Below are 13,334 nucleotides of genomic sequence, written 5' to 3'. Positions count from 1 at the left end.
AATTTGAAGTTGGTAAAGGCCATGAAGTGAGATCGTTAGCTTCTACTAGACGCTAAAAGAGATGCTCCACCATTTGGCTATGCGTGCGCAACGTTTCTCGTTCGGATACTTCCTGCAAGCATTCATGGTGAGGAACTGCATGCACTCGAACAAGCAAGGCCAGGAATTCTCACTCGTTCGAAGAAACAAGACATCAGAAGCAAGGATCTCACACACTGCGGTCATCAAGCAAAGAGGAACAAGGCACGAGGAAGCGTCTGCAATCCTATCAAGGGGAATTAGACTAGCTAGTAGCCGATGTACATGTGGACGTGGACGGCGAGGAGGAAGATGGCGAGGAGGCCGAAGTAGATGATGGAGTGGACGAGTATGGAGATGCCGCTGGTCTGGAAGTTGCCGAACTCGATGAAGCGGCTCCTGCCGGGGACCTGGAACAAGAGGCCCGGGGAGAGAAGGATGAACAGTATCACCGCCATGAACACCGGCCCCCAGTCTGCCATCTCTGCGGCTGCTCTGGATCTTCTTCTCCAACGCCGATGCTGTATGTCCTCAACGTAAGTACATGTATATGTATATATATATATATATATATACATGGGGGCGAGGGGATAACCGAGGAGAGGGGTAAGAAGGAGGTGGAAAGCTAATGGCCACGGAATCAAAGCAGGAGGAGGAGATCCCAAACCCCAGCACCGAGGTCACCACCCACAGTACTCACTGCACCATTTCCTGTCCTTTTAGTTTTCTTGGATTCAATCCGTTCAGAACATACTTGAAATGATCGTTGGTTGGTTTTATCATCGATTACACAATAATAATATCAGATAATATAAATAAAAAATATTTTTTTTTTAAGGTTTAATGTAACAAATATTATATCGAGGAAAACTATTGATTTTAGACCTTAGAAGCCTTTTTGGATGTACGTAAGGAATATGAAGTTTCGCCGGCCACTCAAGGTATGAACTTTGGAGGGTGGAATGGGCCCCTCTACAGCCCAACTCAAAACCTGGGCTATTGGTTTATCAAGACTAATTCAGATTAAACCTTGGATTAGATTGGGATAACTGTAGGGATGATAGCGGTTTGGACATTCATAGATTTTACCCGAATCGGAATCGGAATGTTATTGTTGCGACGAATTCTATTTGTCTGATGTGTAAGGGTGAAGAGTGAATCTAGATCCACTTTTAGATTCTGGTGAGGTATCTATCAGGGGACAAAAATTATGTTAAGAGACATACTCGATAAAACTCTAACAAGAGATTCCGAAAATTCCATCGGATGTATAAGTAAATGTGTTCATCTCCGAAAACTCATTTGGAAGGTCTTTTTATAATGCAATACATGACAATCAAAGTTGTAGAACTGACTTGATGTGTATATATATATATATATATATATATATATATATTTGTGTGTGGTGGCTGTCTCTTTATCATGTGGCGTCCACGAAGAAAGATCTGTCATATGCAACAACTCATGAATCACGTGATTTATTTAATATTCTGAGGTCGCCGTGTACCGACAAAGATTTAAAATAAGATTCGATGTTTAGGGACGTCAGCGTGATGAACGGGGCTATGTTTGATGAAAGCACTGCCTGCTATGATTTGCCCCGTCTCTCTCTCTCTCTCTCTCTCTCTTTGTAACGACAAAGAGGGAGAGAGGGTGTTGAAAGTTGGTTTTTGCTTGTGCGGCATGACAACATGAGTTGGGGAGCCAATCTACTTAAAGATCGAATATGCCACAAGTTGGTACCACAGTACATACAAGAGTCGGAACGACCTATAAAATCAAATCAAATCATCTCTCTCACTTAAATTATTATAGTTATAATTAAATAAAATAAAAATATTTATATCTTAATTAATATTTTATAAAATTATTTACTTTAGATGAGACCATATAATTTTATATTTATAAGTTCTTTGATTATCTTATTTCTCAATCAACATGAGACTAAATATTTTTATTAATATCGTGTAATAAAAAAGTTAATGACTCATTACCTTTCTTCTAATAGTATTCTGATAATTTCTCAACGAAGGTCATGTGGATTCACTTAAAACAGATAATTTTTCATGAGACTTCATGCTCGCACGATGATGAGATATTAACTTATCGTTAATAAATATAATTAACAAATTTTATATGATTTAAATATTTTTTTACATTTAGTGTGTGGTTGTATTATAGTGATTCATTTTATCAAGTCATCAAAACCATCCAAATCATGACGATGCATTTATTAGAATATAATAAAAGGTTGATCGATAAGACATCGGAACAGATGATAAACACTAATAATGCTGTGACTTTCGACATCCATGTGTTTGATTTCGGTAAGAAATGAAGTAAGTTTCTCCATTTCATTTATTATGTTTAATGTGTCGGTGTTATAATACATTAAACGAACCAATTCGGTCAACGTACGCGTATGCAAAAATCTCCTCTTAGATTGTGTGAGTGATGAAGAAGCAAATCTGATTGCAACTTATGTTGGATTCCTAAGTCTATATGTCAATTTTTGACATAGAAAGAAGAAATCATGTGGATATATATATACATCATCACATGACTTTTAAATGAAAGGCTCAAACTGCTGATCCATGAGAGCTGACACTTGGAATCAGCTCACCCATATCTCTTTCAATGGTGGATAACACAGCTCCATCCGCACCTCTATCAACAAAAAGGGTGGTCGAAAAACCCTAGAAAAAAAAAAGAAACAATTATCTCTTATAAATAATTATTTTTAGTATTTTAATTAATATATTTTCAAAAATTATATTGAGATCCTTATATTTATAAAAATAAAATATTAAGATCCTTATATAAAAAAAATAATTATATAAAATAACGGAGTTAAATGTTTCGTAAATATAGAGATATTAATATGACTTTTAAAAATATAAGAATCGAGATACCTAATTACAAAGGTAATCTCTAATTAGCTTTATTATAATTCTCGAAGACTACTAATAGTAATAATATATGCATGTAAATTATAAATATGATGATTATGCGATATTAGTAAGTGGATAATGCCGCGTGCTCTTATTCTTCTCGGCCACGGCCTCCCTGCGCTCTGGCGTGGTCGATCATTCCATCGAGGCACCGTTCAGGAAAGCGTGTCCTCCCATTGGTGAACCAGGCTGGGTCCGTCCGTACTGTTCCATGATGACGTCACTAGGTGGCTACATGGCAGAGATGGGTAGGGGAAGTGGTGGTGTTCGCTGATCTCGATCCAGGCAGGGAAACATTCCACGGGGCGGCTGTCGTTCCCAGCTGGCCATCGCATCCGGACATCCACAAGGCTCGATTGCAACGCTGACAAGTTAATAGTCTATGCAGGTCGCTGACCCGACCGTCCCCGCGTGTGATACCGGCGTTCGTGTTCCGTGCCCTGCTTCGTCCGTAGGGTTGGCCCCGGAAGAAAGCTTCTCCCTCCACCGTAGAAAATTTTGATCGGTATCATCCCCCCTAATTAATGCATATGTAATTGCAAGAGCAGAAAAGTTTGGTTCTTGGAAGGGAGGAAATCTGATTTGACTTGGAGAATCTACTTCGAGTGTTCCTTCTTTGGTTTCTTGAATCAAGATTTGATATTTTTCTGGTGTAAAAGAGGCACGGGAGGCCTTTAGATTGCGTTCCGGGCGCATCTACCGGGAAGTCGGGAGAAAAGATCCGAGCTTTGGTGAGGACTTTGCGATCTTGATTTGGTCGGGAGGCGATGGGTGAGCTGCGAGGGAGGCTGGGCACGTTGTTGCACAACAGATGGCTCGTGTTCGTGGCCGCAATGTGGGTGCAGGCCGTCGCAGGGATCGGGTACCTCTTTGGCAGCCTGTCGCCGGTCATCAAGAGCTCCCTGGGCTACAACCAACGCCAGATCGCGAGGCTCGGCGTCGCCAAGGATCTGGGCGACAGCATCGGCTTCCTCGCCGGGAGCCTCTGCGAGATCCTCCCGCTCTGGGCGGCGCTGCTAATCGGGGTGTTGCAGAACTTCGTGGGCTACGGCTGGGTTTGGCTCATCGTGACCGGAAGAGCCCCCGTGTTGCCACTGTGGGCGGTGAGTGGATTCTTCCTCCGTACTCTTTTGTTTTGGTGTTGGTATTTTCATCAAACAGTCGCTGTTTGCCATTTCTGCTCCTTGAATGAATCAGAAATCGAGAGGATCACTGGAATTAGCTACGAATTCGAAGTTCATGATTTCGATTTCATGAATCATGACCTGGTGTGTGGGTTATCGTTCGGATAGCACTTCCCCTGAATGAGATTTTACATAGGAGTTCTCCCGCTGATTCTTTATGTTGTTTTGGTGTGAATGATTGAGATAAAGGAGTTCTCCCACCTTCTTTCATCGATGTTTTCATCATTTCATTTGGTCAAGTTGTTCACTGATGTTATTTGATTCTTTTAGTTTCCAAGCAACACGCTGCAAATTGAAACTTAATCTCTTGCTTTGCCAAAAACATTGTTGGGAGATCCATGACTGTTAGAATAGCCAATCTCCTCTTGTTCAGATGCAAATATAACTTTGTTCAGAATAGTTCTTTCGACTATTTTGTAGTTCCTCTCTGAGTTGCAGAGAAGCAATCTGCTTTTCATGGTTTCTTTGAGAGGATTAAAGAACTGTGAGCACTCCACATAAATTAGAATGAGCACTGCTTCTCATGCACACATGGTCAAATGCACCTAATCACTTGGAAAGCTATTAGCGGACATCATGATTCTCTTCATCGAGGGGATGTAGAAAGGTGAGTCTTCATTCGAGTGGGTGTTGGTCCATTTAGCTTTAAGAATCTGAAACAAACACCTGTGTTTGGGATTTACAAGCTATTTTATTGTGGGAAATAAGGGAACATTAAATTTATTTCCTTTGTAGTTTTATCGCATATTCACTTCGGTATTGTCTTTCTGCCACAGTCATGATTTGTTTGAGTGCAGCATTCGGTTTGTTTATTGCAAATTAGTATAATGCTCATTGCAATCCTGTTCAAAACATGATTTATACGCGATCATAGTTGGTTCTCCATCCATCTGTTGCCTTCTTAATGACGTTTTCACTGTGCTCTGCATCATCTGATTTCGAAGTAGAGCCTCCTTGCATTTGATATCTAGACAATTCCCATGCATGACTGAAATGACTGTTCTTCATCATCTCTCGAGTGAAATGTCAGCAGCATTCATCTGTTCAAAGTTCAGTGCCAACATGTAACTTAGCAGCAACATTGATCACTTATCTTCTGTTGTTGTTCGATCTCTTTGAACATTCCAGCATGGTAATCATGTGTTATACTGTTGCTTAGAGCTTCAAAGTGGGTTAATTCTACGAGTAACCTTCTTTATCCTTCTCTGCTTCGTGCACAGATGTGCATTCTCATATTTGTGGGGACAAATGGAGAGACGTACTTCAACACAGCTGCGCTGGTTTCGTGTGTACAAAACTTTCCTAAGAGCAGGGGCCCTATAGTGGGCATATTGAAAGGCTTTGCTGGTCTCAGTGGTGCAATCTTGACGCAGATCTTTGCGATGATACATACACCCGATCATGCCGCTTTGATCTTCATGGTTGCGGTTGGACCATCGATGGTGGTCATCTCCTTGATGTTTATTGTCAGGCCCGTCGGTGGCCACAGGCAAGTGAGACCTTCGGATCAATCTAGTTTCATGTTCGTCTACAGCATTTGCTTGCTCCTTGCTGCTTACTTGATGGGTGTCATGCTGCTGGAAGACCTGGTTGACCTCAGCCGCGCCGTGATCATCGTGTTCACGGTGGTGCTGCTCTTTCTCTTGATAGTTCCTGTTGTCATTCCTTTGCTGCTGACCTTCCATTTCGATGTCGTCTCTCCTGTTCAAGAGTTTCTGTTGCCTGAACCTTCAAATGGAGAGTCAAGCAAATCTGCAGAACAAAATGAGGTCATTTTCAGTGAGGTTGAGGATGAAAAGCCCAAGGATGTCGACCTGCTTCCTGCATCAGAAAGGCAGAAGCGGATCGCTCACTTGCAAGCAAAGCTGTTCCAAGCTGCTGCTGATGGAGCAGTCAGGGTGAAGAAGAAGAGAGGCCCTCACAGAGGAGAAGACTTCACCTTGATGCAGGCACTGATAAAGGCAGACTTTTGGCTCATGTTTGTCTCTCTTCTCCTGGGATCAGGCTCTGGGTTGACGGTCATTGACAATCTTGGTCAGATGAGCGAGTCTTTGGGTTATGACGAGGCTCATATTTTTGTCTCCATGATCAGCATTTGGAACTTTCTTGGTCGAGTAGGTGGAGGCTATTTATCTGAGGTTATCGTGAGGTATGATTGTTTTGTTCAACCTAATTTTCATTTGAAATGATAGTTGAAATGACTTCTTATCTACAAAGAAATTAGAGGCACCAGTAAGTTTCTGCACAAAGATTCTGAAGAATCTTACTGTCACTTTATGAAGAAATCAGATATCTACCAATTTGGTTTAGTCCTAGGGAAGGTTTATTTGTTGATCTTGTAGCCATTGAGGAAGCATCTGTCTTGTGTCATGTTAGATTGGTGATTGCATTAGGAAAAGTTAAGTCAGATACAGGAATAAGTCACTGCAAATTAACTCCATCTCTGGTATATATTGAAGGATGTCATAAGAATGTCACGAGTAATCCATCTACGTTTTCTTTTCTGTATCTTGTTCTAAAAGTTAACATAACTGGCTGGCCAAATTTATCTTTTTGGTATTGATTATTCATGTTTTGACATCGTATCGAACTCTGGGTTTCTTTTCGGTATTGATTATTCATCTCTTAGTAGTGACAGTGTGTAGTTTCTTATCAGGGACCATGCATATCCAAGGCATGTGGCTTTGGCTTGTTTCCAGATTGTAATGGCAATAGGACACTTATTCTTTGCCATGGCTTGGCCTGGAACAATGTACATCGGAACCTTGCTGATTGGACTCGGATATGGAGCTCACTGGGCTATAGTCCCCGCTGCTGCATCGGAGCTGTTTGGCTTGAAGAACTTTGGAGCTCTGTACAATTTTCTTACGGTGGCTAATCCTGCTGGTTCATTAATCTTCTCCGGCCTCATTGCCAGTGTAATTTACGACCACGAAGCAGAGAAACAAGCTCACGGAATCCGCAGCTCATTGCTGCGAGTTCGTAGACTGTTGGAAGGTGCTCTACTCGATGTGGAGGAACCATTGAAATGCAAAGGGTCCATCTGTTTCTTCTTCAGTTCACTGATCATGTCAGGACTCTGTGTCATCGCAGTTATCTTGAGCCTCATTCTTGTTTACAGGACTAGAATCGTCTACCTCAACCTTTACGGGCGCGCTCGCACATAGTCTTCTGCATCAAAATTTGCCATCTATCTCAAGCTCTTTTAATGTTGGGTATTTGGTTAGCCATTGAGACAGAGATGCTTTCCTCCTTGTGATAAGTGCAATAAGAGTTGGCTGCAGGTTCTCCCGGAAGAGAGATCGATGCAGGCCAGAACTGTGCTTCTTCTTCCTTTTTCTTCTGGAAAGTATCAGCTTGAGTATTGTGCTCTGTAATATATTTATTATGATGCATCAATTGACATTTTGGTATAGAACTTTGATTCTAAGCATCTATGACTTGTTATCAGATATATCTTAATCTGAGATGATATCTTTTTTCTGATTGATTGAATTTGATTTCTGCAATACAGGTTTGTGGTCTTGAAGGACTCACATATTAGCACAGGCACACTCACTGCCAAACCTTATCTGAAATCACCATAATCATCACCATGAACATCTTCCCTGACATTTAGATTTGAGGCCAGTCTCTTGAACACATACAATGAGGTCACTGAAGCTTCACTTTCCATGGATATGGCTGTTTCAACTGATAAATTCATTTCTGAGCAAAGTCCATTTTCTTTGTTCTCTTCAATGAGAGTTCTTCTTGAAATAATGAGCTATAATCTTGTCATGTCAAAAGACTGCCTGCTGATGCATAAATCTGCTTACTAGATATAACATATTTGCTATTATCTACTAGATAATATCTGCCAACAATTAGCATGATATCTTCTATCTATGTGAAGTATATGCAATGATACTGTAAAATAAACATATATGTCAATTTTTGATCATTTATGACATTTTCCTCTCTCTCTCTCTCTCTCTCTCTCTCTCTCTCTCTATCTCTCTCTCTCTCTCTCTCTCTCATTTCCAAATTCTTTCTCCATTTGATTTCCTCAGTAACAAGCCAATAAGGAAAGCTAAAACATCCCAAGTCAACCTCTACACAAAGAAGGTATGCAGGATAAGGCCGCCTTGTTTCTTGACAGTCCACATCTGACATTATCCGTTTCCCCTATCACTATATCCCCTACCTCCGCAATCTGAGGTCTACTCATGCTAAGCACCACTGGCGCCATTGCTAAAGCTGACCCATTCTTCCGTACCTTTGTCGCCCAGCTCTGCCACTCCGAGGAAGGAGAAGCTATCCGGTAGAAAGAGGCCGAAAGATCCAACTCCGGAGGCAAAGATTGCCTCTCTTTCCTCCCCCTCCATTGTTGAGCTCGTTGCATGGACAACCAGCAGCTGCACTCGTATCCACAGGCGCCCTTCCATCATCTCCTCCAGCAGCTGCAGATGTTCTGGAACTACCAGCGGCAGGAGATCGAGCAAGCCACCGACTTCAAGAACCACCAGCTCCCCCTGGCGCGGATCAAGAAGATCATGAAGGCCGACGAGGACGTGCGGATGATATCGGCGGAGGCCCCCATACTGTTCGCCAAGGCCTGCGAGCTGTTCATCCTCGAGCTCACCATCCGCTCGTGGCTCCACGCGGAGGAGAACAAGCGGCGCACGCTGCAGAAGAACGACATCGCCGCGGCCATCTCGCAGACCGAGATATTCGACTTCCTCGTCGACATTGTGCCGAGAGAGGAGGTGAAGGAAGAGGGACTCGGACTGGCGGGAGGCGGCGGGGTGGGTGGTGCGGCCGCCGGCGTGCCCTACTACTATCCTCCCATGGGACAGCCGGCGCCGCCAAGAGTCATGATGGGGCAGCCTGCGGTGGCCGGAATCGATCCCTCCATGTACGCGCAGCAGCCGGCGCAGGCTTGGCAGCCAATGTGGCACCAGGGGCTTTCGGAGGATGGCAGCGGTCAGAGTTTGGACGGGCCGGGATATGCTGCTCCTCCACCGCCGCCCGGTTCCCAGTGAGGAAGATGATGCACATAGAGATCAGACATAACTGTGGCTTCTCTTCCATGCTTTCCTTCATTGCTCATGTACGTAGAGATCAACACTGCTTGTGATGATGGGCTCTGACACTGTTCTCATGAATCGATCGGATGCTTGCTTCCATTAACATCACTTGGTTTGAGTTCTCTTTAGATTCCTTCATCACTCTTAATTCTCTTTGTATTCCTTCATCTCCACCAAGAAGAAAGCATTTGACACTCGATTGTATTAGTCAGTGAATGCCCATAATAATTTCTACAATTATCAGCTACATTAAGATATCAAGTTTCGATTATCTTGGGATGAATATATTCTAGTATAAATCATCAAAATATCTACACATTGTGTTGGTCATCAGTCCTGTAAGAACAGACCAGTCAACCATTTCAAAAGGTTGTAGAAGGGAATATAATTCAATAACTTGGAACTTTTATCTAGGAAGAGATTGAATATATATCACAAGTAATCCATCCTAAGAATATGATACAATGCTAGAGCAGAAACATAAAACATGCAACAGGTTGAACCAATACAATAAAGCTGAAGCCACACACTCAAGAAAGTAAAATGAGGAAGAGCAAAGGAAAACTGATGTTGCTTTCATAGGTTACATGTCTGTAGCTTCAGAAAGATTGGTGACAAAGCCCAGTTTTGGTAAAAAGGTAAAATGAGGTAGAGAAAAGGAAAACTGATGTTGCTTTCAAGGAAAACTGGATGCTGGCAATCATGATCAGCTGGTCCAAAGGCCAGCTTCTTTCAGATGAGGAGATATATTGAGGGGCCAAGAACATTTCAACTCAGAACTTCCACCCAAATCCATATCCTACTAAGACCAAACTAGGCCACACAATCTTGATCTCCAATCTCTTCATTCATCCTTCTTATCCAATTCAGCTATTGCTGCAGAGAGCTAGGAAGGTGAACATAAAAAGGTTCCAGCAATGATGGCATAGTGGTACAAGTTGAAGAGATCATTTCCACAGGCTAAATTGTTGCATCATATTTCAGAATTCTTCCTTCACATCTGTAATCCCAAACTGTTTTTTCCTCTGAAATCCAACAGTTTGCTGAAAAAATATATCTAGCTAGGCTGAATTGTGTTCTGAAGACCAGTCAAAGCCAAACATGATTTCATAGCTGAAGTAGAACCCATCATCCTCATCTGCAACATTCAGTCAGTTGTTAATGAAGCAAAATTTTTATCTTAATTCAAGTAAGCTACTCTAACCATAGTAAGATCAACCCCTTGGCTCTTTACCTGACAGTGAAAAGAATAAGCCTGCAGCCTGTTTCTGAACTTTGTTCTTACAGTGTGGAACCAGAGGTTACCCAGTTCAGTGAGGGATTGATAAACAGTTACTTGAACTTTTAAGAGTCTTTCATGTGTGTGTGTTAGTAATTTCTGATTATTACTTTTTGTCTTTTAAATCCATGATGAAATTATGAGAGTGATCCTAAATCAAACTATTTTGACATAGATTCCTTTTGTGTCACTTACAAATTGTTTTAGCTTTGGACTGCCTAACTTATAAGGCATTATCGACACTACGACTTATAATTTGAATGCTCATCCTATGTATAATCACATAGATAAATCCTCATAGCATGGATATTTTTTAATTATATCGTATTTATCTGATGACATGCATTATATTTAATGATACATATTATATGTACTCTTTATGTGTACATCAAAGCTGTTATGCTTAGGACATGCCATTTCTTTGGCAACAACTGAACATTTAGGCAGAAGACCAAGTCATACTTCCATGATTGTCCATGCACAGTGCAGATGTTAAAAACATGCTGTCTAGTCTCTCAATAGTTTCATGTTTTTATTAGGTAAACTTGTTATAGAAAAGAATCATAAAGTTACAAAGATCAGATTTAGGTCTCAGAACATTGAAAAGTTCTCATGCATACTACACTATGATTATTTTTATTTTGTACATACATACATATATATGTGTATATATATATATATGTGTGTGTATATATATATATATGTGTGTATATATATATATATGTGTGTATATATATATATATGTATACAATGTGTGTATATATATATATATGTGTGTGTATATATATATATATGTGTGTGTATATATATATATATATATATACATATATATACATATATATATATATATATACATATATATACATACATATATATATATATACATATATATGTATATATATACATATATATATATACATATACACACACACAGAGTTGAAGTAATAAACAAAGTTTAGAGGTTTCTAAGGAAAAAAATTTAAAATTTCCCTTTTTGTTATACGGAGGATTTTGCTTATCTAAGTCTGCTGTGGTTTTGCCTCTACTTCTCTTAATTCAAGTATATATATATATATATACACACGCACGCATGCTATTATATGTATGCATGTCTATATTGTCCTACTCATGTGAAATTTTCACCCTAATTATAGTGTAATTTTTCAAATCCCTAAATTTATCTTGAGCTACTCATTAGTGCAGCAGAACATGAAATTGTGGGATCCCTTATTGAGCTAGAGAGGGATCCCCTTCTTACTAAATCCATTACATTCACAGGAAAAAAAAAAAATCAACCTCTGCTTAGGATCATGTCACAGATCTTTGTTTCATGCTACAAGAACCTTCTTTGTATGACATCTTAACTAATCATTTCCAACAGATATGGTCATGTGTATTGTAATCAGTAAAAGGGAATGGATATAAGTAGTGCAGGCCAGGGAGACACAGGTAGGAGAAAAGGACAAGGATGTGGCAAGAAGGGAACTATGACCTGCAATTTGCAGCCAGTTATTTCACCAGATTACAATTCCAATTAGGACTCCTCAATCTTCAGATGAGAAAAGACAGTCCAACACCAAGTTACATCAAGTTGTCTGTCTAAAGAAGAAAAATGTCTATATGCAATCACCAAGCCCTGAAGCACTTTCACATTCACATGCATTTTTCCTAATGAATTAAAAGAGCTCTTGTGGCTCCTGGGCCCTTATTTCCTGGTAAGTTTGTCAAGTTTAAAACCTTATACTTCTTCCTCACTACCCTTCTAACCTCCCACAATTCCCTCCCTATTTGTCAATATTATTGTGATCTGATTCATCATGTTGCTATCCTGGCCATATAAAAGCAAACAATTATCAGTTGGCCAAAACAATTCAGTTCTTGCATAAGTCTCAACAAGTAGATTTGTCACTGAAAAAAGGAAATATCTTGTACCTTCATCAGTAAAAGACACCATTTGGGCAAACATATTTGAAGAGAGAGCAGTGGATCATAGATTTAGCAATCCTAGCTTCTTTTAATGGTACATTCTAGCAATATATAATATGTCAATCGAACACCTTATACAATTTAATCAACAGCATGAGGTAAAGAAAGCAGCAATATATCTACAAACTTGAGGCTTGGCCTTTGCATCACAAGATAAGACTTGGTCCAACCTTCATTTAATGCATCTTATCTGAACTGAATAGATCAAACTAATACTAATCAAGGATCTGAATTCTACTCCGTGATCTGTCCAAAACAATAATTTTGGATGAGAAGGCTGTCTAGTCGGGAAAAGATTAAATCCACAAACCAAAGATAGGCATATCAGTCCAAAATAAAAAAAAAATGTATTACATTAATTGAAAAGAAATAAGAGTGAGAAGAACTGAGTTTTCACTTCTGGAATTAACTAGCTGAAATGTAGCAGCAGAATTCTGCTATGCAACTTTAACTCTTTTTTACCAATCGTTCTATTTGAACAAATAAAAAAAGGAATCCCTAGATATGCTTTCTAAAAAGACACCTATCCACAGACTTGAATGAACTAAATTACCCCATATGAACCAAAATGGCTTAATTTAAACCTAGTATGAAATGAGCTATAACTCATTTGAGGCTGTGATGTAAAGCCCAAAGGAAAATATTGCGCACTGTCCTCTCCTTATCCACATATTCATACTTTCTGCAAAAGTGCAAATAAACAAAGATTTTCTGTTTTTAATGTTCCCCTGTTCCTTAGGCCATTATTTACTGCACCTCACCTTTGATTCTTAGATTAATTCTAAAATCTTTAAGCATGATTCATTCTTAGAATCATTCTAAAATCTTAAAATATATAAGAAATACA

The 13,334-nt window shown here is 40.0% G+C and overlaps 3 protein-coding genes across 3 annotated transcripts; 2 read left to right on the top strand and 1 right to left on the bottom strand.

The window, feature by feature from the left end:
• Window positions 1-268: 268 nt before the first annotated feature.
• LOC103987996 (uncharacterized) lies at window positions 269-560 on the bottom strand. Its single transcript, XM_009406483.3, has one exon. The coding sequence runs from the start codon at window positions 498-500 to the stop codon at window positions 288-290; it is 213 nt and encodes a 70-aa protein (XP_009404758.1). The 5' UTR covers window positions 501-560; the 3' UTR covers window positions 269-287.
• Window positions 561-3,270: 2,710 nt separating this feature from the next.
• Window positions 3,271-7,636, top strand: LOC103987995 (protein NUCLEAR FUSION DEFECTIVE 4). The gene is made up of 3 exons (XM_009406482.3): window positions 3,271-4,072; window positions 5,374-6,302; window positions 6,810-7,636. The coding sequence occupies exons 1-3, from the start codon at window positions 3,737-3,739 to the stop codon at window positions 7,318-7,320; spliced, it is 1,776 nt and encodes a 591-aa protein (XP_009404757.1). The 5' UTR covers window positions 3,271-3,736; the 3' UTR covers window positions 7,321-7,636.
• A 747-nt stretch (window positions 7,637-8,383) lies between these two features.
• On the top strand, window positions 8,384-9,330 carry LOC103987994 (nuclear transcription factor Y subunit C-4-like). Its single transcript, XM_009406481.3, has one exon. It carries the CDS (start codon window positions 8,536-8,538, stop codon window positions 9,175-9,177), a length of 642 nt encoding a protein of 213 aa, XP_009404756.2. The 5' UTR covers window positions 8,384-8,535; the 3' UTR covers window positions 9,178-9,330.
• The last annotated feature ends 4,004 nt before the right edge of the window (window positions 9,331-13,334 follow it).

The sequence above is a fragment of the Musa acuminata genome, chromosome BXJ3-6, assembly GCF_036884655.1.
Source record: "Musa acuminata AAA Group cultivar baxijiao chromosome BXJ3-6, Cavendish_Baxijiao_AAA, whole genome shotgun sequence".
Lineage (NCBI taxonomy): Eukaryota > Viridiplantae > Streptophyta > Magnoliopsida > Zingiberales > Musaceae > Musa > Musa acuminata.
Note: the sequence above shows the minus strand (reverse complement) of the source record. Positions and strands in the feature narration are given on the sequence as shown.

Coding starts and splice junctions, on each gene's coding strand:
- LOC103987996 (XM_009406483.3), bottom strand. CDS start 500: ATGGCAGACTGGGGGCCGGTGTTCATGGCGGTGATACTGTTCATCCTT.
- LOC103987995 (XM_009406482.3), top strand. CDS start 3,737: ATGGGTGAGCTGCGAGGGAGGCTGGGCACGTTGTTGCACAACAGATGG. Junction 4,073..5,373: donor CCGTGTTGCCACTGTGGGCG/GTGAGTGGATTC, acceptor CTTCGTGCACAG/ATGTGCATTCTCATATTTGT. Junction 6,303..6,809: donor TTATCTGAGGTTATCGTGAG/GTATGATTGTTT, acceptor GTTTCTTATCAG/GGACCATGCATATCCAAGGC.
- LOC103987994 (XM_009406481.3), top strand. CDS start 8,536: ATGGACAACCAGCAGCTGCACTCGTATCCACAGGCGCCCTTCCATCAT.